Genomic DNA, 24,602 nt, shown 5'->3' on the forward strand with positions numbered 1-24,602 from the left:
ATTTAAATTTACCCCAAATACGTTTATTTACTGCTCATCGTATTTCGTTTTATTCCCTGTTCCAAAATGTTTATGTTCTGAACCTTCCTGTATCTATTTATAACTTTCGGGGAATTCCAACTCAGGAGTAATCATTTCTACGGTATACATTTGATGGTAATATATGCTAAAATAATACAATATTTTATTTATAAAGATGTCTTTCGACCATAAATTGAAGCTATGGATGTAATAAGTATAAAATTATTAAGCATAGAAATACAGAACAATAACCTCCCCCTTGATGGTTAATAAGACTTCATACAAAAGAGTACAGCAAGTTCAAGAACTCCAAACATGTGCCCTGTGGACTAAGATTTGTGAACTTTGATCTTCGTTGTTTTTGAGAAATCTTACATTAGTTTTTGGCTGTTTATGGTTGGTAACGATGTTTTTAAGGTCCAGAATTATCGGGCAGTGGCATATCTGTTCTAAATATACTCAACTACCTCAAACATCTCATTTGAGATGTTTTTCGTCGGAAGCCACTTCAGTAAAGACTGAGGAAAGAGGGACAAAAAAACCAGATAAACTGCAAGTGAAAGGATCCAAAGAATCAGATTTAGCTAAGAGGTATCCATCAGGCATCACAAATGAACCCTTTATAAAAAATTTATTTTTAGGAAGATTTGACAAGGTAAGTATAAGACCGATCTACTGTACCTGTTTAATGCGGAATTACATTAGGGTCATTGAAGGTCGGGGGTTCGATCCCTGCAATAGCCGAGATAGTTCATCCAGATTTTCCGGCGTGGTTCCCCCTTGTCAGTGATGCAGGACGGAGGGAAAGCTGTCTAGTCGTTCGGATGGAACGAAAACCTGAGGTCCCGTGTACACATTTGCTAGAAATGGTTCCACTACTGATGTCTTCCGCCTTACTCCAGCCACAGTAGTGGCTCGTCCTACAGAGTTACTTTGCGCAAGGTTACTGGCCTATAGCTCCCTTAATTTACACATAAACTGACCCCAAACAGTACTGCACATAGCTTAACATATAATAAATCAATTCCCATTGAAATAAAGGTGAAGCCTTACTGCATAATTATATGATTTGATGAAACCCAACTGCTACGCGAAATTTCAACTGGCCGGTGTCATGGCAGCTTGCGTAATACGTCATTACAAGAAACATCGCTATGCAAATGTAGAACGCATAACCACAAAGAAAAACTGTTCGGTAACTATTTTAGTGGTCCAGTCTTCACTATTTGTCATATAATTACTTATTCCAATACAAACTGTAATGATATGTGTTGACAATTGTGCATTTGAACCTATTTGAACTTGCGTGAGGAGTCGTAGACTGTATCAATTGTAACCTTAAACACACAGTTTAACGTTACAAGTATAGAAACTACACATTGGCATGCACGTAAAAGATCCCTTGACAGATGGAATTCGATATAAGAGTAATGGAATGAATGTCAATGAAAACCGTTATGCCATGGTTAATCCAGAATACTATAGTGATTATGATATTATAGTCCCTGCAGTGGAATCTGTTGCTTCTGGAATTCAAAAAATCCTCTGTAATTCTTCCCAGGAGTTGTGGTCTCCAAATAGGAGTAAAAGCGAACCTGAATGATCTCAAAAAGCATGAACCACAAACGATACCAGTTCTTCAGGCAAGTTTCCTGTGATATCATCCTCGGTGGAAGCGACCTTTAAATGGCCTTTGATTTTACTTGAGCTGCGCTTTAAAGGCTCAATACCACTCTTGTTGTAACTGAATAATATGTCCCAATCTTTATTCTGGCCAACAAATTGTACTATTTTACAATATTCCAATTAATTGATGATACAAATTTCATATTAACACACCTAATTTAAAAAATTGGAAAAATTCAACTAAATGATTTGAAAAGCCTGACGTAAAGCTTTTCAAATGTGACTTGGATTTAAAAATATTTTTGAACTCTCTGGACAAGTACAATAGGATTTAATGGATAATTTACACAACAGGTAGGACACTAACACATCTATAAGAATAAGGCTATTTTTTATTTTCTGGAGCTGTCAAGCCAGCAAGAGTGTTATCGTCCCTTTAATCCTTACATGAGTTCAAGTGTCATACATGTATATGTAGGTGAACTTTGATCAGGTTTCTGTCTCATATAGATAAGGTCAGGGGTCATACAGGTGAACTTTGACCAGGTTTGTCTCTCGGGTAAGGTCAAGGGTCATATACATGTACATGTAGGTGAACTTTGATCAGGTTTCTGTCTCATATAGATAAGGTCAGGGGTCATAGGGGTGAACTTTGATCAGGTTTGTGTCTCGGGTAAGGTCAGGGGTCATACAGGTGAACTTTGATCAGGTTTGTGTCTCAGGTAAGGTCATGGGGTCATAGGGGTGAACTTTGATTAGAATGCAAATCAAATAGACAATTCGCTTGATGTAGGCTACATTCAGATATTGGTTAGTGACAGTAAGATACATGTATAATCAAGCCTTGACATGAAGCACCCATCACAGACTTTGTCAAGTACAAATTATGCACAACAGTTATTATAAAATAATGTTATGTTATAATTTGTATCGAACAATGTCTATGACAGGTATCTTATGTCTATTTACTAGTTTGTATATGTGTGATTATAGATATTTACATCTTAGTAATAATTTACTTGAAATATTTCAGGAATTTCTTGCGTATCCAGAAATAGAAGATGTAGATGAATTGAATGAACTGAATCGAATGGTTCAGCAAGTTGAGAAATTTTTTACTGAAGAAGGTGAGGAGTCTATTATATTCTTTATATTATTAAGGGTGACCGATCGGTCTAACCGTTGCACTCTAGATCCTAAGTTTGAGGGGGGGGGGGTCACAGTGGCTAGGTGGGTAAGACGCTGGTCGGGTGTTCGATCCCGGCATTGGCCGAGAAAGTTCATCCAGATTATCCGGCATGGTTCCCCCTTGTCAATGATGCAGGATGGAGTGTCTGACAAGGACAGCTGTCTAGTCGTTCGGATGGGACGAAAAACCGAGGTCCCGTGTACACATTGCATGTAAAAGATCCCTTGACAGTTGGAAGAGTAGGTCGTGGTGCTGCTGTCCGGGCAAAAATTCCCTCATAGCACACTGTATGGCGTATGCCCGTCTTCATTAGCCCAGTTCGGAGCAGAAAAGTAGGACATTAAACCCCATTTCATTTCATTTCACCATATTTCTCTTTCCATCTCATTAATTATTTTTTTATTTTTATAGTTGATTCGAAAAGCATTGATGTAAATGCTAAGATACCAAATGAAGTGCTACAGAAGATTAAAGATATGGGGCTTTTTGGACAACAAATCCCTGAAGAATATGGTAAGTTACGTGGGTGCTGTCTGTAAATTGATAAATCTAGAAACTGTTGTCCTAACCAGGTTGGGGGGTTGGATGGCCGAATGGTTAGCACGTGCGCACTGTATCATAAGGCCTGTCATTGAGTCAACTGACATGGTTTTGAATCCCTGGTTGTACGTGACAAGGAGTAGGGTCGCCTGTCCAACCTAGTGGGTTTTCTCCGGGTACTCCGGTTTCCTCCCACTGTTAAAGACCCCTACCCGCAAGCGTATTATTGAAATTAAAAATTAAACCATATGTTAATCCCGAAATGACCTAGTTTGTGTCGAGTAGACGTTGAACCCCATTTCTCTCTCTCTCTAACCAGGTCTCGGGTTTGCTCTAAGTGTTGACAGAGAAAGTTCCTGTGGATTTCCCAATGTGGTTTCTACTTGTCAGTTGTGCAGGATTGAGGGCCTGGCATGGACTTTGTCTAGTTGTTTGGCAGGAATGATAATTCATTTCAGTGTACAAGAACCCTTTGACAGTTGGAATTCATTTTAAGAGTAGGCTGTACTAGCACCGCCACCTGAAAGAGATTTCCCTCATAGTACATCTGTCTTCATTAACACTTTGGCTCCAATCAGTCAGAGTGATCGATTTAATGTTAATCTTTATCTTTTTTATTTCTCAGGTGGATTAGGATTAAATGCCACTAAGTATGCTAGAATAGCTGAAGCTACAGCATTAGATGGAAGTATATCAGTAACCCTTGCAGGTCATCAATCTATTGGTCTCAAAGTAAGTTAATAGAACGGCCAAATTCCTTACTTTGGATAGAGAACAAGAAATGGAGTTTAACATCCTCTCAATATAAACTAGGTTATTTCGGGACTAACAAATGGTAAATTTTATGTCTATGATTCGCTAGCGCGTAAGAGAGGAAACAAGAGAACCCAAGGAATATCCACAAAGTTGGCAAGCGCCCGTACTTCTTCCGAAGAGCAACCTTGTAATGAAAACCTCACCTCTTTGACTCATTGACAGACCTTATGGTCCAAAGTCCTTATGTTAGACTGGCCAAGATATAGGAATCAAAATTTTAACATATTCCTGAAAAAAGATAAACTCAAATCGATCAGGAGTCACGGTGCCTTGGTGAGTAGGACGTTGACTCGATATCCTGGAGGACCTGTGTTCGATTGCTGCGCTGGCAGAGAAAGTATTTTCTGACATGGTTCCTACTTGTCACTGGTGTACGACGAAAGGTCTTGCAATTGACAGCGTATAGTCTTTTGGATGGGACAATAAAAACGAGGCCTCTTGTAAACATTGGCATGCACGTAAAAGAACCCTTGCAGTAGGCCATAGCGCAGCTGCTCGTGCAAAATTTCCGTCATAGCACACTGTATTGCGTATGCTCATCTTCATTAGTGGGTTTGGATGGCCGAATGGTTAGCATGCGCATGCTGTATGATAAGTTCTGTTATCAAGTCAACTGGTGTGGTTTCGATTCCCCGGTTGTATGTGACAAGGACTAGGGTCGCCTGTCCAACCTCGTGGGTTTTCTCCAGGTCCTCTGGTATCCTCCCACTGCTAAAGACCCCTACGCGCAAGCGAATTATTGAAAAAAAATTGAACCATATTTTAGTCCCGAAATGACCTAATTTGTGTCGAGTGGACCGGACACTCCTTTTCGCTCTCTCTGTCTTCATTAGCCCATTAATGGAAGAACAGTAGGACGTTAAACCCCATATGACTTGGTTTAAAATGAATTTAATTCTCATGTGAATATTTACAGGGTTTATTAATAGCTGGTACGGAAGAGCAGAAAGAGAAATATTTACCTAAATTAGCGACTGGTGAATTAGTGGCTGCCTTCTGTCTCACAGAACCATCAAGGTTTGGACTTTTATCAAATGTGGTGTTTATTAAAAGGCATTTAGTCCAGTAATGATTATTTGGCAAAATAAAAACCTCCCTCTTGCATCAGGGAGCAGTGGGTGGCCGAATGGTTAGGGTGTGCTCGTTGTATCAATATGTCTGGCATTGATTCAACTGGTGTAGTAAGTGACAAGGCCTAGGGTCGTCTGTCCAACCTCGTGGGTTTTCTCCTGGTCCTCCGGTTTCATCCCACTGCTAAAGACCCTTACACGCAAGCGTATTATTGAAATAAAATTGAACCATGTTAGTGCCGAAAAAACCTAGTTTGTGTGGAGTGGACGTTAAACACCCATTTCTCTCTCTCTCTCTCTCTCTCTCTCTCCCTCCCTCCCTCACTCTCTCTCAGATATTTTGTTAGGATTGTCTGAGAACCAGAATAGTTTTTTCGTATAGCCTTAATGTATTTGCTATATCACTGGTAAGCTGATACTAATGAAGCTAGGGCTTTTAGTAATGACAATTTTTGTCATTAAATCATATAAGTGCTCAGTATTCTAGACTAATGTATAATATGTGTAGAAAGTGGTTAGAAATTATACAGTTGTCATTAATTAGCAAGTGTGTAACTAGCTGTAATAAATGTGACTATAATTTATAACACCCATCACTATTGAATACACAAACCTAGACAATAATGGTGTATATCATTTAATAGTCACACTTTTAACACCTTAGTGACAAAACACCTACTTAATGACTACTGCCTGATTAATAACAATTTTAACAAACTAATACACATTATGTATATAAACTGATGACTTTGATCTATTAGTGTTGTATATTTTCATTTATAACAGTTATTATTTGTTGCTTAGTCAACAATATCAACGTTACAGTGCGATAGCCTACTGATTTTAAGCCAAATATAATTTTCAGTGGCAGTGATGCAGCATCGATTCAAACTAGAGCAACTTTATCTGAAGATGGCCAGACGTATTATCTTAATGGTGGCAAACTCTGGATATCTAACGGAGGAATCGCAGATGTTTTTACTGTCCTTGCCAAAACTGAAATCACCAACCAAGTTGTAAGTGAAATCACATTTTTTTAAAACCAAAATTGGTTTGCACGTAAAAATACTTTGAGTAGGAATGAGAGACAGGGACCTTATGATTGAACGCGCACACGCTTAAACCTTCGGCCATCAAACCTCCCACACAGGGCTGCCGACAACCAGTATCGCAGCGCAATTTGCGATACATATTTTGTCCGTTGCTAACCAAAAATTAAAATCTAACGTTTTTGATTCGCAGTTACTGCGAATCATCAATATGCCTGTCATTTTGGATATTGACACAAGAATAATCCACATTTTGAAGACTAGAAGGCTTACTCAACACTTTCAACGTGTATAAAATGTTGAATAAAATTTTATAAACAAAACTGAATTCTCCGTGTGACATTTTCTTCTCGAACTACCAGACACAATACTATATAACACATAACTCTATGAATAGGGACTATTAAACCGGAAATAGGGAATCAAGTAGTACCACTCACGTTGCGAGACATCAAGTAATTATATCATATTCATTTTGAAAGAAATAAATCCAATGTATCCCCCACGTATTGTAAATAAAATATAAAAAAATAAATACATGTTAACGTATTGTAAAATGATAAATCAAAGTAAAAATTCCCGTAAAACATTATTGTTTATATCGTGTGTGTCAAGTTAATCGAGGTGTGTCCGATTGAAGAAAAATAGTAATACACGATAAAAAGCAGACGAAATTGTTTTCTAACGAAGATTTCTAACGTAACAAAAAAATAACAATTAAAATGAGTGGGGCTTCGGAAGTCACTGTCAAGAATTGGCTTCAGACATAAGACCTAACTAAATTTCTACATCACATTCACAAACTGTCACAAGTACTTGTGGCAGTGCTAAAAAATCTAAGAATAGTCAGAATGGAATCTAATCATATTTGTTATGAATTAAAGTAATATCTTGTTATTTAGGTGTTTTACATTGAAACTGAAAAACTGCTAATCAATTTTAAAATTTGCTAATCAAATTTGGCGAAATTGGACTTTTTGATTAGCAGTGCTGCTAATCAACTGTGAAAAATTACCGACAGCCCTGCTCCCACATGCATGTGAAATCATAAGGTCTGTCATTGAGTAAAGTGCCGTCGTTTCGATTCCCCACTTGAACATGAAAAGGATTAGGGTCACCTGTTCAGCTTTGTGGTTTTTCTCTGGGCCCTCGTGGTTTTCCTTCCACTGCTAAAGACCTATGCACAAGCGAATTATTGAAATAAAATTGAACCATATGTTAGTTCCGGATAGGCCTAGTTTGTGTCAAGTAGACTGTAAACCCCATTTTATTCTCTCTCTTCTAGGGTGTGAGCAATGATGTGATGTGTAGGACAATGTATAGTCATTCGGACGGGAGAGGAAAGAACAAGGTCTCATGTATACATTGGAGTGCATGTAAAAAAAAAACTCTTGCCAGATGGAATTCGATATAAGACTAGGCAGTAGTGCCACTGCTGAGGCAAAATTTCCCTCATAGCACACTGTATGGCGTATGTCCATCTTAATAGCCCTGTTAAAACCCTTATTGTTTATTTTTAAGGGTGAGAAAGAAGACAAGATAACAGCGTTTTTTGTTGAAAGAGCGTTCGGGGGTGTAACTAGTGGAAAACCAGAAGACAAACTTGGTATACGGGGATCAAATAGTAAGTACAGTATTTCTATAAGCCCAATGTGATTAAAATAAAGATCTATATTTCGTTTCGTGTTTTTATTCTTTCAATGGCCTACACTACATGAAGATCTAACCGGTTGTAGTCGGAGGTTGCGTCAGGGGTCATACTAGTGGCTTTTGATCCTATGACATCAGACATTGGTTAATCAATCAGCACTGACGTTTCTAGTGGTTTACCCACAGTTCCGTGCATGGCACACCAAGAAGTCGCCGTTTCATTCTTATTCCTCACATCAACCAGAACGCCGGTAATATAACAACTCTTCCAGATCCTAGTGTAGTAAAGACAAGTAAAACGAAATTTTGAACTATAAAAACGAAATGAAATGAAATAGAATCTGTGTTTTAATCTGATTGCTATAAATCTGTCTTTTTTTTTAATTCTAAAGTCCCCGATACTAAACGACAATATTGGGGACAATACACTACAACTAAGGTATCATGTAATTCTGTACTTAATGTTTATTTTCAAAACATTGTTGGGCAGCTGTTCAAATTCATTGGGTTTCTACTGTCACATAGTTTAAAATGGTCTGTCTAGATTAGAAAATGAGTTTTTGGTTTATAATTGTTTACTTTCTCAAAAGGCGTTGAGAGTAATTAATTACTGAACACCGCTCGGAAAAGTAAACAGTTATAAACACAACATGGATTATCTAATCTAGACAGACCAATTTAAACTACGTTAAAACAGGACAAGTTATACAGTAGAATCTGTATGAGAAGCCACTCCTATTCAGCGACATCTCCTTGTATGCGGTCACAATAAATTCCCCCCGTAAAAATTCTATTGTTTCATCTCTTTATTCAACGGTCACTCCTCTAACGCGGCCAGTGGTCACTATTTTACTAATAAATTCAACAAAACATCGCCCATTCTACTGCCATTGTGGGGGTTGGATGGCTGAATGGTTAGCGTGCGCGCTGTATCATAAAGTCTGTCATTGAGTCGACTGGCGTGGTTTCGAATCCCCGGTTGTACGTGGCAAGGAGTAGGGTCGCCTGTCCAACCTCGTGGGTTTTCTCCGGGGCCTCCGGTTTCCTCCCACTGCTAAAGACCCCTACGCGCAAGCGAATTATGTAAATAAAATTAAACCATATGTTAGTCCCGAAATGACCTAGTTTGTGTCGAGTGGACGTTAAACCCCATTTCTCTCTCTCTCTCTACTGCCATTGTTGAATGATACCATCTTGTCATACCCGCTAATCTCGTGAGTAGTAGTTAATTAACTGGACCCCCCTCTGATCAGGTAAAAAGAAATGTAAAAATAACAATCAACCCGGGATTATCTGTCAATTAATCTTTTGTTTTATTAAACGACTAACCAGATCATTGTTTTCATGCATAACGACACATTATTTGATACTGATTGAATAAAATAAAAATACTGAGTTTTGTCACGATCATCTAGTATCTCTTTTCCATTGCCACTTTGATGTTAAACAGAAGTTTTAGCGCCTCCTATAATATTACATACAGAGTTACTCCCCTGTAAATAGGTGATAAAATCAGCCATGGTTTTTTGTTCATGTGCTTTTTTTGATAAAATAAAATTCATTCATCGATTTTCTTCACAAAAATAGATAAATATTATCAAATGCATCACAATGGTAGACAGCAGTATCGAAGGTTGGTAAAAAATGACAAGTTTACAGAAGTTATGTCCGAGACTTGAGTAAAGAATTTTCGTTCGGCGCAAGATTCAGCGACGGTCAAATTTACCGATGCAAGTATTGATGTTCGCTTCCAATGCACCCAAGCGTAATTAATTTATGTCAGTTATTATTATTAACAATGTGTGAAGTATATTCTGAAAATATTTTTATTATTGACACCATGTGAAGTACATTTTGATAATATTGTTATTATTATTGACAGCGTGTGAAGTACATTTTGATAATACACCGGTACCAATTGATAATGTTATTGGTGAAGTAGGAGGGGGCTTTAAGGTAGGAATTTATTTGCACCTATTTATTTAATTCGGGAGGTATATTGTGATGGTTCTAAAGACCATAGGCGTACGAGCTGGGGGGGCTGGGCCCCCCCATTTTGGGCACCAAATACTGGGAAAATTTGGGCACAAAATTGTACTTTGTAAAAGTTGTATAAAAAAAATATTGTGTTCTTGAATGTGTCCAATTTAACAGCGAATTTATTATTATTATGTAACATACTAAGAACCTAACTACATTTTTTGGGCACCAACCACCACCGCCCCCCCCAGTGAAAAATTTCCCCGTACGCCTATGCTAAAGACAATCGTTCTCCAATACTGCAAACCTTTCTTACAGACTAGGGGGTTACTTCTGCTAGACCTTGAGAGTATGTATCCTTCTGACAGTTAAAGATACTGTTGTAAACAATAGCAAAATAGGTTCAAAAATGCAAAATATTTCAGGTGCAAAGCCTGCGACATACCCCACCCCCCTTGTTTTGGCTGAGCTGGTCCCAACATGCCTCTGCCTATAACTGAAACAATTTCCCCTGTGATTCTACTACTTAAGAGGTTTGACAGAACACTGTCAAAGGTAGAACGCTTTCATCGGATTTGGAGAACTTTGTCGATTGATTGGAACTCTGTCTCTTAATTGATGGAACTCTGTCTCTTAATTGACGGAACTCTGTCTCTTGATTAGTAGAACTGTCTCTTGATTGGCAGAACTCTCTCTCTGTCTCTCTCTCGAACTCTCTCTCGAACTCACTTGATTGGCAGAACTCTTGCAATTTCAAATTTCCCAAACTTACAACCAAATCCCCTCTAATTAATATTTAACGAAATATATCATGTTTGCCTTGAATATATAAAATATAAGTGACATACACAGTGGTCGAGAAATATGAAATAACTGTAGAATTGTCTTATGTTTCAGGTAGCTATGAATATATTAAATAGTGGTAGATTTAGTATGGGAAGCTCATCGGCAGGTGCACTGAAACGATTGTTAGGTTTGTTAAATTAAATACATATTAGATTTCTAATACCTTATAGACTGATAGTTGTCATGGAAACTTAAAGCTAGAAGCCCAGCACAAATTTGAAAATTTAAGAAAGGAACCCTCTTGGGTTTCCCTTCCACATTTTACCAGCCTGTTATTTTTTGGCATATTTGGTTTACTGTAGAATATCATCAAGATATCTGTTTAGTACTGTCCAAATTTTCGTTTTTATTTTTTAAGTGTTTTTATACATAAAAAGTATTATTCTTTGAAATGTAAATTGTTTAGCTTGGGCAAGCAGTACATTGCACTATCAGTCAGTCAAAACTAGAAACATAATATTATTGAATTGAGAGCACTGCCTACCAAGTCAGCGAAATATCAACAATTTTTTTATTTTTTGAAATTTAGTCTATTTTTAGAGAAATTAGGAATTTAAGACTTAAGTCAGTGAATTTAGATATTATGTGAATATTATTTATCTGTGTGAACAGGTATGACAGTAGAACATGCTACAACAAGAACACAGTTTGGAAAAAAAATATCAGAATTTGGGTTGATTCAGGTAATCAAATCAATTTACGAATAATATCTAATGTGTATGATATGAAATGGGGTTTAACGTCCTTTTTCCAGAATTAAGCTGTCAGTGGTTCTTTTACATGCACCACCCCTGTCCTGCATCACTGATGTAGGGAAACCTAGCTGGAAAATAAAGATAAACTTTCTTAGCAAAAACAGGGATTGAGCATTGTCTTACTCACTGAGCCACTGTGGCTTTTACCATGTTACGTACGTCTATTTCCTGGCCTCCAGACCAGATATTGGGATCTACTTTAAAAGCCGAGGGGGTTGGATGGTCGAGTGATTAGCACATGAGGTCTGTTATTCAGTCAACTGGCGTGGTTTCGATTCCCCGTTTGTGCATGATAAGAAGTAGAGTGGCCTGTTCATGGGTTTTCTCTGGTTTCCTCCCACTGCTAAGCAAATTATTGAAGTAAAATTGAACTATATGTTAGTCTTGAAAATACCTGGTTTATGTCGAGTAGACGTTATACCCCATTTCTCTTTCTTTCTTCGTAAGGCATAGACGTGGTTTGTGTCGAGTAGACATTAAACCCCATTTCTCTTTCTTTCTTTGAAAGGCATATGTTAATTGAACTTATTAACACAAGGTACAATTCTATGGATACACAACTATTAAAGATACATTATGGGAGATTTTTATAGAGAGTTGGCCATTCTTGCTATAACAGTTCAAAAGTAGATGATGAAAGAAGAATATATTGAAAAATTCTGTTAAATTACTTTATTCTGAACATAGTTATCATCGTTGTAATATTTGCCTAGAAATGGTAGCGAATTGTGTCTTCACCTTCGCTGATCGTTTGATTGACAGGCGTTAACTCCACCTACATATCTCGTTTATCAAGTAAAGTTTTCAATGGCATACCGAAACGCTTTACAGCGGGCCTCGCTAAGTACACTCTATCATTTAGCCTCGATCTAACTGACGTATTTTCATCAGGTTACCCCTTATTTGATTTAATCAATTAGTGAAATCCTATTTAAATCTGAGCTGTAGCCGAGCCATCCGTGGGTCTACAGAGTTGATTTTGGTCTTGTTGTTTAAATAAAGATCTAATTTATAATTTCTTTAACATCTAAAGCCTAAATTAAGACTTGCAATAATCAGATTTAGCTCTTGCATAATGCATGTTTAAGTTTAATACTAATTGTGTCAGATATTGAACAGTATTTTTATTAAATATTTTTAGGAAAAAATTGCAAAGATGGCTCTCAAAATTTATGCCATGGAAAGTATGGCTTACCTTACTGCTGGTGTAATAGACTCTTATGAAAAACCAGATTTATCAATTGAAGCAGCCATGGTTAAAGTGAGTACAGTGTTAAAATCTTAATCAGATATTCAAATAACATTCCAACATTCTTTAGAATATTCGAATAACATTCCAACATGATTTAGAATATTCGAATAACATTCCAACATGATTTAGAATATTAGAATAACATTCCAACATGATTTAGAATATTCGAATAACATTCCAACATGGTTTAGAATATTCAGACAGCTTTTCAACATGATTTAGAAATAACATTTGTATTAATATTTAGAATTTTTGCTCTTGAAATTAATGGTGGCATTATATTTCATTAATTAGTATGTTTGGCAAGTTATTAGATTCACATATATGTATTGTACTTAAATCAACATATTATTATATATAAAAAAGAGTCATAATGTGCTAAACATTCAATTCTAGGTTGATAACATATATCTTGTGGGAAGTTTCTTCGGTATATTTCCATTTTCCATATAAGGGTGGGTTTCAACGTCATTAGCCTAAATTGACCAATCTCTTTGATTATTTACATCATATTTGACCAATTGGATAATACTGAACGTCAAAACCCAAGCTACAAAACTATCATATTTGTGAGCAATCACCAGACAGCAGACAGGTTCTGGAAGGGAAAAGATGTAGCAGTTTCTATCAGCAGACTCGCCCATCGAGTCTTGCTGGCTAGTGTTTGAGAATGACTTTATTATTGTAATCTATACTATGCTTGTATCCATGTATCCGGCTATGGTATATAAAATGTAAAAACGAACTGTTGCATTGTTATAACTACTGGGAAAAAAAACGTCTTAAGAAAACAGTAAGAAGTAAATACACAACGTGAAGGGGAAGAAAGACGACAGGTGAAAATACTAGACGATCACAAGGCTACTAAAATATGTAGTAAGAAAAGATGCATGGGTCGTACGCTGGAGGTGGCGACCGGATTAGTGTCACCCGCTCTCCACGTCTGACAAAAGACCTATGGTGCTACACATTCCAACATGATTTAGAGAGAGAGAAAGAAATGGGGTTTAACGTCCACTCGCCACAAACTAGGTCATTTTGGGACTAACATGGTTTAATTTTATTTACATAATTAGCTTGCGCGTAGGGGTCTTTAGCAGTGGGAGGAAACCGGAGGACCCGGAGAAAACCCATGAGGTTGGACAGGCGACCCTACTCCTTGCCACGTACAAACGGGGATTCGAAACCACGCCAGTCGACTCAATGACAGACTGTATGATACAGCGCGCGCACGCTAACCATTCAGCCATCCAACCCCCGAACATGATTTAGAATATTCAGATAGCTTTTCAAGTAGTCCTACACAATGTATCTTTAATGTCTGATGTAGTAATGACACGATATACATGTGTCATTGAATCGATGTATCAAGATACATCTTATCACGGCTCACATATTGGATCATGAGACGCTGAATTGATGTATAGCTATTCTTTTTTATGTTTTTATGTGTACCATAATGCATTTCAATGCCATTTGTAACAAGGGACTCGAAGAACAAGGCTAGACATATTCCACAACTAATGTCAAACGATGACGTCATATTCTTATCTGGATAGCATGCGCAATAAATACCATCGCTGTAGACTGGAATAACCAGATGCTAGAGATTGTCATTCGATTGAGACTTCTGGAATATTTAGCGAACATAACTCATTTAAAATTAGAGTAAAAACGGAAACGATTGAATGTAAATCAGTTTATATATATCCATATTACATTATTATATGCGTTGCGACCCATTCGTTTCAATTTCTAGATCCCAAATATTAGTGATTTAGCCCCTTTAAATTGTTTCGGTCCTTATTTTGATCCATATCAATATCATGAAATAAAACAGTTTAATTTCTTCAACATCAACAAGACTAAAAATATAAATTATTCATTTATCTTGCAATCTGATTATAATACATCTATATTTCGTTTGGTTTTTTATACTTTCGATGGCCTACACTACATGAAGATCTGACAAGTTATAGCGATAGGTCACGTCAGGGGTCAAAAGACCGACTTATGACCCTATGACGTCAGACATTTGATTAACCAATCAGCATTGATGTTACTAGTGGATTACCCACAGTTCCGTGAAAAACACGCCTAAAGCGCGTCGTAACAGACCGTTTATCCCTGACACCATTCAGAACACAAGTTAAATAACAACTCTTCCAGATCCAAGTGTAGTAAAGACAAGTAAAACAAAATTTTAAACTATAAAAACGGAACGAAATAGGATCTGTGTTTTAACCAGATTGTCTATCGTGTTGTTTTCCTGGTATATGAATCGTATCGTAATACCTGAATTGCAATATGTATTGTATTGTGACTGCAGTGACAATATCCAGCACTAGCCTGATGACATTATTTTCAAGATCTTCAGACGTGATGATTTGTAGATTTGTAACACATTGTTTGAATTTGTTTGTTTTTAGATTTATAGCTCTGAAGGGACATGGATGTGTGTTAGTGAATGTCTACAAATACTGGGTGGTCAAGGCTATATGAAAGATTATCCATATGAAAGATATTTACGCGATGCACGAATTCTCTCGATATTTGAGGTATTTATTACGATTATATTTTTATATGAGGAGCCACGGTGGCTCAGTGAGTAAGACTTTGGAGATGCACGATTGAACGTTCCGTAGTTTTAAATTCTCTCAATTCTAAAAAAAAGTGTTAATTGAGTGAAAAGGAGAATTTCGGAGTAAAACGCATGTGCCGACTGCATAAAAATATCTCAACCAATCATGACAGCTGAAACATATTTGTTGCTAAAAATACGTCACGATTTACTCACACATCCTTATCTGTCGTGACTGGCAGAACTGCGACAGGGCTGAATTCCGTATCACTTGATTGCAATTCTGTCAAATTCCGAATGTTCGGAACTGACGTTCAAGCACCCCCTTTGGCACAATAACCTAGAGGTAATATGTTCGATCCCTGCATTGGCCGAGAAATTCATTTTTATTTTCAAGTGTGGTTCCCTCTTGTCAGTGGCGCAGGACAGAGGACCTGGCGAGGAACAACGTATAGTCATTCTTATGGGCCGAAAAACCAAGGTCCTGTGTGCATGTAAAAGATCTCTAGACAGTTGGAATTCGATGTAAGAGTAGGGTGTAGCGCCGCTGTCCAGGTAAAATTTTCCTCATTGCACATGGCATGGCGTATGCCTGTCTTCATTAGCCCACTCGGAGCAGAACAGTAGGACATTAAACCCCATTTTATTTCATTAAAACATTTTTGTTACTGGTCAAAGGGAAATAACTTCTAACATTAATCCCTTGCTGATTGTGTAGATTCTTGTAAATGGTTTAATAGTCGAGACTGAAATAGCGTGTAATTGTTTGTGTGTGGTGTGGTCCACCTGCACTTACTTATAACTTTAGAGAGAGAGAAAGAAATGGGGTAACGTACACTTGACACAAACTAGGTCATTTCGGGACTAACATATGGTTCAATTTTATTTCAATAATTCGCTTGTACGTAAGGCCCTTACGGTAAGGGTCTCTAACATTGGAAGCAAACCGGAGGACCTGGAGAAAACACATGAGGTTGGACAGACGACACTACTCCTTGTTACGTACAAGAGGGGAATCGTAACCCCGCCAGTTGACTCAATGACAGACCTTATTATACAATGCGCAGGTGCTAACCATTCAGCCATCCAACAACCCCCTTACTTATAACTTCATACAATATGTACCTAAAAATCACGCTTACCAGTGAATTATTTATTTATTTAATTTGTTTTACAGGGAACTAACGAGATTTTAAGGTTACTTGTGGCGTTATCAGGTTGTCAACATGCTGGTAAAGAACTAAAGAATCTTGTTAAGTAAGTTATTCAAAAAACAATCTGATTAAAACACAGATTCTATTTTGTTTTGTTTTTTATGGTTCAAAATTTCGTTTTACTTATCTTTACTAGTTGTTCTATAACCTGCGTTCTGGATAATGTAAGGGATTAGCCAATGAAACGGTCTGTTTTTGACGTGAGATGTACGGAACTGTGGGTAACCCACTATAAGCATCAACACTGATTGGTTAATCAAATGTCTGACGTCCTATGGTCAAAAGCCACTCATATGTATTTTAATCAGATTGTTCAATAAATTCTTGAAATAAAGAATGATACAGATTCAATCAAGAAAATATTGATGATCCTCACTGTTCACAGCTTAATCCACATTAGAATGTATTCAAATCTATTATTTAAAGGGCTTATCTCTCTATTTTTGGGCGTTAAACTCCATTTTATTTCATTTCTCTATTTTTTGGAACGTTGAAACAGATGAAAATGGTTCTAAAACACATATTAATGTAATATAAATGTATGTAAAGTGATTTATATTCAATTTCTAATCAACGTTTGATAAAATATGTGAACAGTTCAAGTCATTTATGCCTGCTTAGTCCATTTTACATGCTTTTTGAATTATTATTTTGTCGTTTTTGAATCAGCCTTTAATTTCGAATATTATGGAAATCATTGAGTTAGAGACTTAGCTCCTTTAAAATTTAATTAAGAGAAAACTATCAACTGTAGATAATCTCCGAGCTTAGATTCAATCTGATTTAAAAGGGGCCCATCATAAGATTTTAACGAAGATTTATAGGTGTTTCAGGGGTTGGATAAATGTTGATAAATTTTCAATTTATCATATCTTAGTATAAATACTGTCACTATAACCCAAGTATCATTTGTAATCTTATGTATCTAGCACTAATTTCTTTCACATTTGTTTCATATTCTTTCGAAATTGGCATATCATATCTTAACTTCTTGAATTATGGCCCTTGATTGTGCAAAAAATCACTTGTTCTTTTAGCTTGTTCTCTGTCCATCTCTTGCAAAATGTGGGCGTATTTTGCATGGTTATTTACTTAATAGAACTTGGAGCTACAATGGCACTGCCTCACTAACCAGGAGATACCTTGTATGATTCCGGCACCGGTAGAGAAATTTCCTGGTTTCCCTTGTTAGTGGTGCAGTTGTCCTGTGTAGTTGGAAATCAAAAAAAGATTAGGTTGGAACGTCAATGTTCGGGAATAATTTCCCTCGTTGGCCCAGATGGAGCAGTTGGAAATCAAAAAAAGGTTAGGTTGGAACGCTAATGGTCAGGCAAAATTTCCCTCAGTTGCCCAGATGGAGCAGTTGGAAATCAAAAAAAGGTTGGATTGGAACGTCAATTGACAGACAAAATTTCCCTCGTTAGCCCAGATGGAGCCGAAAATTAAGACGTTGAACCCCCGTTTCATTTCTTAGCATTAAACTCAGTAATTGTGTAACCATAAAATTGTACCTTGTGTTAATATGTTCAATTACTAAATGTCAATCAAAGAAGATACTAAATCATACTATATGTCTTTTGTTTTGAATTTACAGAAAATTACGAAATCCCGTGATGAATCCAGACGTTTTGGTAAAAACAGCCTACAGGAAAATAATGGGGAAGCATCTGGCAGGGGATAGAACGCCTTTTGCTTTGGATGAAGAAGTCCATCCTAGTTTAAAAGTAAGATTTTTGTTAAATGACGACAATAGAAGGAGATGTATTTTTTTTGTAACCATTTCATTTCAATAGAAAATTTGAAATCATCTAAGATGCTTATTTTGAAACCAGTTTAAAATCGACAGGGGGGTGGGGAGAGGGTTTGTGTTCGCACATGCTATTCCAAACCCAGTTTAACTATTCTGACCTGGTTAGTTTAAGGTAAGAGTTAATTACACATGGTCACATGTCATCATTTGCCAGGTAGATAGTTTATTGTACGTCCCAAAGCAAGCTGGAGCTGGCAATTTTAAGCCAATCTGTTCTGACGGGCTGGCAATTTTAAGCCAATCTGTTCTGACAGGCTGGCAATTTTAAGCCAATCTGTTCTGACAGGCTGGCAATTTTAAGCCAAGCTGTTCTGACGGACTAGCAATTTTAAGCCAATCTGATGGCCAAGATTAAGATAGTTTTTAAGCCTTTTTCGAAGACGGGTACAGAACTGAGTTCTTTACACTGGTTTATTTACCCCACCTTTATGTTCAAACGATGGACTGAAACTTGTTTAACGATCGCCGGGGATTTTAAACCAATTTAACTTGTAAGTTTTCTCAAGTGCCTTCAGTTTCCTCCCACTGCTAAGGAGCCCTACGCTCAAGCGAATTATATCAATTAAATTGAGCCATATGTTAGTCCCGAAATGACCTAGTCGGTTTCAAGTGGATGTTAAACCCCATTTCTTTCTCTTTCTGCACAAACAGGGCTAATGAAGACGAGCGTACACCACACATTGTTAGATTCTAGAACCCTGGGGTGGGGAGGGGCGGTGGATGGCCAAATGGTTATCAGGTCTGTCATTGAGTCATCTGGCGTGGTTTCGAATCCCCAGTTGTACGTGACAAGGAGTAGGGTCGCCTGTCCAGCCTCGTGGGTTTTATTTCAATAATTCGCTTGCACATAGGTGTCTTTAGCAGTGGGAGGAAACTGGAAGACCTGGAGAAAACCCACGAGCTTGGACAGGTGACCCTACTCCTTGTCACGTACAACCGGGCAATCGAAACCACGCCAGTCAACTCAATGACAGACTTTACATCAGATACGTACAGTATAAATATTGGATAAAAAACAAATTTATCGCCAGAATGCAACAATCTACATAGCAAGTACATGTGATTTAGCTGATGTGGGTGTATGTTTTGTTGCCTGGCAACCTATATATATTACAGGAGGAAGCTGATAAAATAGATGTTTCAGTAAGAATGTTACAAAGTTCTTCAGATTATTTGTTGGTCCTACATGGTAATGTGAGTACCAATTGTTTTTTATAGATTAGCCCACTGTTAGCTTGTGCCCCCATATTGTTAAGGCTGTTCTGACTATTGCAATATGGTAGTATGTCCCATATTGTTAAGGCTGTTCTGACTATAGTAGTGTGCCCCATAATTTTAAGGCTGTTCTGACTATTATAGTGTGCACCATATTGTTGTTCTGACTAATGTAACATGCTTCACAATATGAAGTCTATTCTGACTATGGTTGCATGACCCACAATGTTAAGTTTGTTCTGACTATGATAGCTTCAATTCTAGAGACAGAGTCTAACATATGGCACAATTTTATTTGAGTAATTCGCATAGGGATCTTTAGCAGTGGGAGAAAATTGCATGACAGACCTTATGTTCTAAAGCGCACATATTGGATCATTCAACTGACCCCCAATCCAACATCACCCCAATCTGATAAAAACACAGATCCTATTTCATTTCGTTTTTTATAGTTCAAAATTTCGTTTTACTTGTCTTTACTACACTAGGATCTGGAAGAGTTGTTATTTAACCCGTGTTCTGGATGATGTGAGGGATTAGCCAATGAAACGGTCTGTTACGGCGAGTTTTTGGCGTGAGGTGCATGGAACTGTTGGTAATCCACTAGAAACATCAATGCTGATTGGTTGATCAAATGTCTGACGTCATAGGCCCAATAGCCGCTCGTATGACCTCTGACGCAACCTATCACTACAACCGGTCAGATCTTCATATACGGTAGTGTAGGCCATTGAAAGTATAAAAAAATCGAAACGAAATATAGATCTGTATTTTAATCAGATTGAAATCACCCACAATTCTCTTCATTATATTTACGAAAGAAAATTGTTTATCTATTTATTTAGAAAATTGTAGATGACCAGATGAATTTAAAAAGACTGGCTGATATTGCTATAGACATCTACGCTATGACGGCTTGTATAGGCAGAGCATCAAGATCCAGGTGTATAGGACTACGGAATAATGACCACGAGGTAATTATCTTTCATAATACTCATAATCATCATCATATATTCAAAGAGGGGGATTAGATGGCCGAATGGTTAGCATGTGCGCGCTGTATCATAAAGTCTGTCATTGAGTCAACTGGCGTGGTTTTGATTCCCCGGTTGTATGTAACAAGGTGTAGAGTCGCCTGTCCAAATTCGTGGGGGTTTTTTTCTGGGGCCTCCGATATATCCTCCCACTGCTAAAGACCCATGTTAAACCATGTGAACAATAAAAGTTATAATCGTATCTGTATGAAATTTATATGCATCATTTATATGTCAGTAATTTCTGTTATATACTTCTAGAGTTATGGCCCTTGTTTTACTTTGAACTCCCTGTGAACACTAACGACAAAAGTTTTCATTCGATCTGTAGGAGGTTTATATGCATTAGTTAAATTAAGTTATAGAAAAAGCATGTTGAATTTCAACAATTTTCAGAGTTAAGGTCCTTGTTTCAGTTTGTAGAACCTTTTGAACTCTCAAATGACGAAAATTATAATCTGATCTGTATGGAATGGTGTTGTAAATGCCCCCCATTACCTACAAAAGAATAAACATGCCACAACCCCTGTCAACCGATCGAACGATTTAGCTGCTGTGGGTGGGTGTGTTTAATTGCCTGGCAACCTATCTTTAAATTTGTATGTAGAAATTATAAACAAATAGTATTGTTTGGGATTTTTTCTTCCAGTTTTTGTTAACCAAAACATTTTGTGAAGAAGCACATCGAAATGTTAAACAATTATATCATCAAATAATTGAAGGTAAGTCACTTTAATAAAACCTCATTTTTAATTAAACCTTATACTTTTAATAAAGGGGTTTGGATGGCCATTGGTTAGCGCTTGCACACTCTATCATAACATTTATCATTATGTCAACTAGCGTGGTTTCGATTCCCAGGTTGTATGTGACAAGGAGTAGGGCATCTGTCCAACCTCATTGGTTTTCTCCAATTTATTGAAATAAAATTGAACCATATTTTAGTCCCAAAATGACCTAGTCTGTGTCAAGCGAACGTTGAACCCCATTTCTCTCTCTCTCTCATTTTTAATAAAACCTGATTTTAATAATAAAATAGTGGCTCAGTGAGTAAAATGTTGACTCGCTAACCTAGAGGTCCCATGTTCAATCGGCGTGCACGTAAAAGATCCCTTGGCAGTTGGAATTCGATATAAGAGTAGGCGATAGTGCCGCTGCCCGGGCAAAATTTCCCTCATAGCACACTGTATGGCGTAAGCCCGTCTTCATTAGCCAAGGTTAGGAGCAGAACAGTAGGACGTTAAACCCCCATTTCATTTCATTTCATTTCCATGTTCGATCCCTTTGTTGGTCAAGAAATTTCATTAGGATTTTCTGTCATTTTGTTTAAGTCAGGATTTTCCTGTCAACTTTTTGACATATTTAAGCCATTAAGGTAAATCATGTTAAATTGAGTAGTTAATCCTACAAATTAGGTGTTTAACTTCATAAAAGGGTTGATCACTTAAGTACATGTACCTAATCAATCCAGTCTATTATCAACAATAATTGAGATGAATATACACTCAGTACAGTCAATTACCTAATCAATCCAGCGTATTATCAACGATAACCAGGTTGAGTGGTAGTTATACACTCAGTACAGTTAGTATATTTTGGATTTTTGAATATCATTCACCATAACTTGATGTCCGATTAGGCATATTCCTGATTGGACGTTTTGAAAATCATGTAGAACATGTCCGGATTATACAGACGAAGTAACATCCTTGGAACAAACTTTTGTATGTGTTGAAGATCCTGTTAAATGAGCCATTGAACTCTATATTCTATAATCATGTTAAATGGATCGTGATCTGTTAAAATTGTGTCTGCTTTTTGTTACAGGTAAAGTAAAGAATTTGGACCAATCATATCATCATATAGCAGATAAAATATTTAAAACAGGCGGTTACGCAGCAGAACATCCGTTAACACGAAACTGGTGAATGTCAAATAAGTTCAAAAGTGTTTTATAAATAAACAAACTAAAATTGTGTATAAAATGGCTTCCTGCTTACATGTAATTCTCGTGGATAAATTATTAAGGATGAAAAGAAACAATATGTAAATATTATTTTAGTAAACAGTCAAGATTGCGTTGGATAAATATATTGGAAATATTGATCCATGACTTGATGGATAAATATATTGTAAATATTGGTCCATGACAATACATGATCCAGTGCTACATGACTTGATGAAGAACGGTAGATATTACATGTGTGTTATGTACGGGGATATCAAATTTTCCTGAATTCTGGGGATCAGCGAGGGAGAGTGTTTTATATATGGTATTAAAATACAGATGTGACGTCATTCTTTGATGTTGGAGTACCATTATTTCAAATAATCGTACGGGCAATGTGCCAAGCGTAACTTGGTAAAATATTGAACTCGAGTGACGTATTTCATTGAAAAGCACGTGCAAGTGTCTGTATTTTAAGTTATTTAATGGTCTCGAGCTTAAGACATTGCGTAATATATTGTAAAAACATTCGGGCCTCACGGCCCTCATGTTGTTACAATATATTACTTAATGTTTCGCTCTCGACCATTAAACCACACATAATGGTTTGTGGATGGAGTCATAGTTTTTGTCGATTAAGAATGCAGTCTGTTGATGTTCTTTTAGTAACTGGATAGAGCAATAAACTATAACACATACTTATCGAAGAACAATTACTGATTTATTTAGGCGACGTTTCGAAGAGAGTATTCTCTCAACATTTTCAAGCAAGTACAGTAACAATGTATAGGGCAATCATATATAGACAAGCAATCTATCTATATATATATATATAATTGCCCTACACATTTGTTACTGTTATAGTTTATCAGTTTGTTGATAATGTAAAAATGAATGCTGATCCATGTAAATAAGATTACCCCACGAAAGTCAGGATTTACTAGGGCTTGTCGGGGAAACACAGGTGGCAGCGTTCTCGATTTTCTACCTCAGTCAATTGTCAGGCCTCTTGTTTTATCCCTAATATCTTGTTTAGCATATGAGAAAATTCTGTATCAGAGATATGGGTGATTTTAGCATTAGCATTTAAAATGGTTGCACACCCCTACTAAAGTTTTTTAAAGTATTTGTACGAGCATTTAAAATAGTGGCGCATCCCTGCTAAAGATCTTTAAAGTATTTGTACGATTTTAAAAGCATTAGTCTAGGTCATCAGGATGTCTGCCTGGAACATTATACAAGGCTAGAAGAATATGATCAAATTCAATATTTCTTTGTGTTCGTAACAAATCGGGGGGTTGGGTGGCCGAATGGTAGCACGTCAACTGGTGTGGTTTCGAATCCCCGGTTGTACATGACAAGGAGTAGGGTCGCCTGTCCAACCTCGTGGGTTTTCTCCGGGTCCTCCGGTTTCCTCCCACTGCTAAAGACCCCTACGCGCAAGCGAATATTGAAATAAAATGAATACCATATGTTAGTCCCAAAATGACCTAGTTTGTTTCAAGTGGACGTTAAACCCCATTTCTCTCTCTCTCCCTCTCTATCAGATTAACAGCCAATTAAGATGTTTTATTGTCCCCAGCCTTTTGTTTTCAACTTTGTGTTGATGATCATTAGATGTATAAATTGACTGAGTTGGATGATGATCCTTAGGTGTATACCTTGACTGAGTTGGATGATGAGCAATAGGAGTATACCTTGACTGAGTTTATTGAATTTCATTAGGTGTGCCTTTGCAGAGATACATGCAAGCAATTTGTTTTGTTGATGCTTTGATTATAATTGAACACAAGTCATGAAAATGTGTGTATTGCTGTTATACTAGGAGCTACTGAAATTATTTAGTGAAAATAAAAACAAACAATGTACACACTTTAACTTCTGTTTGAATTAAAGATATCGACTCATTGGTAGAAATATTTTATAAACTTGTGATATAAATTATGAAATAAATTTTATTTATGACATATGATATGAATATTTTAGTTTTTTCGGAGGGAAAACAG

At 37.0% G+C, this 24,602-nt stretch overlaps 1 protein-coding gene across 1 annotated transcript; it reads left to right on the plus strand.

Moving 5' to 3' along the window:
• The first annotated feature begins 309 nt into the window (after window positions 1–309).
• Window positions 310–24,566, plus strand: LOC126826993 (complex I assembly factor ACAD9, mitochondrial). The gene is made up of 18 exons (XM_050556148.2): window positions 310–676; window positions 2,681–2,774; window positions 3,248–3,349; window positions 4,002–4,108; window positions 5,109–5,209; window positions 6,128–6,278; window positions 7,833–7,935; window positions 9,844–9,917; window positions 10,839–10,914; window positions 11,400–11,470; window positions 12,684–12,803; window positions 15,224–15,352; window positions 16,553–16,632; window positions 18,184–18,313; window positions 19,516–19,593; window positions 20,460–20,588; window positions 21,298–21,370; window positions 22,476–24,566. The coding sequence occupies exons 1-18, from the start codon at window positions 428–430 to the stop codon at window positions 22,574–22,576; spliced, it is 1,968 nt and encodes a 655-aa protein (XP_050412105.2). The 5' UTR covers window positions 310–427; the 3' UTR covers window positions 22,577–24,566.
• Window positions 24,567–24,602: the final 36 nt, after the last annotated feature.

Source organism: Patella vulgata, chromosome 7, assembly GCF_932274485.2.
Source record: "Patella vulgata chromosome 7, xgPatVulg1.2, whole genome shotgun sequence".
Taxonomy (NCBI): Eukaryota; Metazoa; Mollusca; class Gastropoda; family Patellidae; genus Patella; species Patella vulgata.

What these genes read in the sequence shown, in the direction of transcription:
- LOC126826993 (XM_050556148.2), top strand. Translation starts at nt 428, where the DNA reads ATGTTTTTAAGGTCCAGAATTATCGGGCAGTGGCATATCTGTTCTAAA. An exon ending in TTTTAGGAAGATTTGACAAG is followed by an intron (nt 677 to 2,680) that starts GTAAGTATAAGA and finishes GAAATATTTCAG; the next exon opens with GAATTTCTTGCGTATCCAGA. An exon ending in TTGAAGCAGCCATGGTTAAA is followed by an intron (nt 12,804 to 15,223) that starts GTGAGTACAGTG and finishes GTTTGTTTTTAG; the next exon opens with ATTTATAGCTCTGAAGGGAC.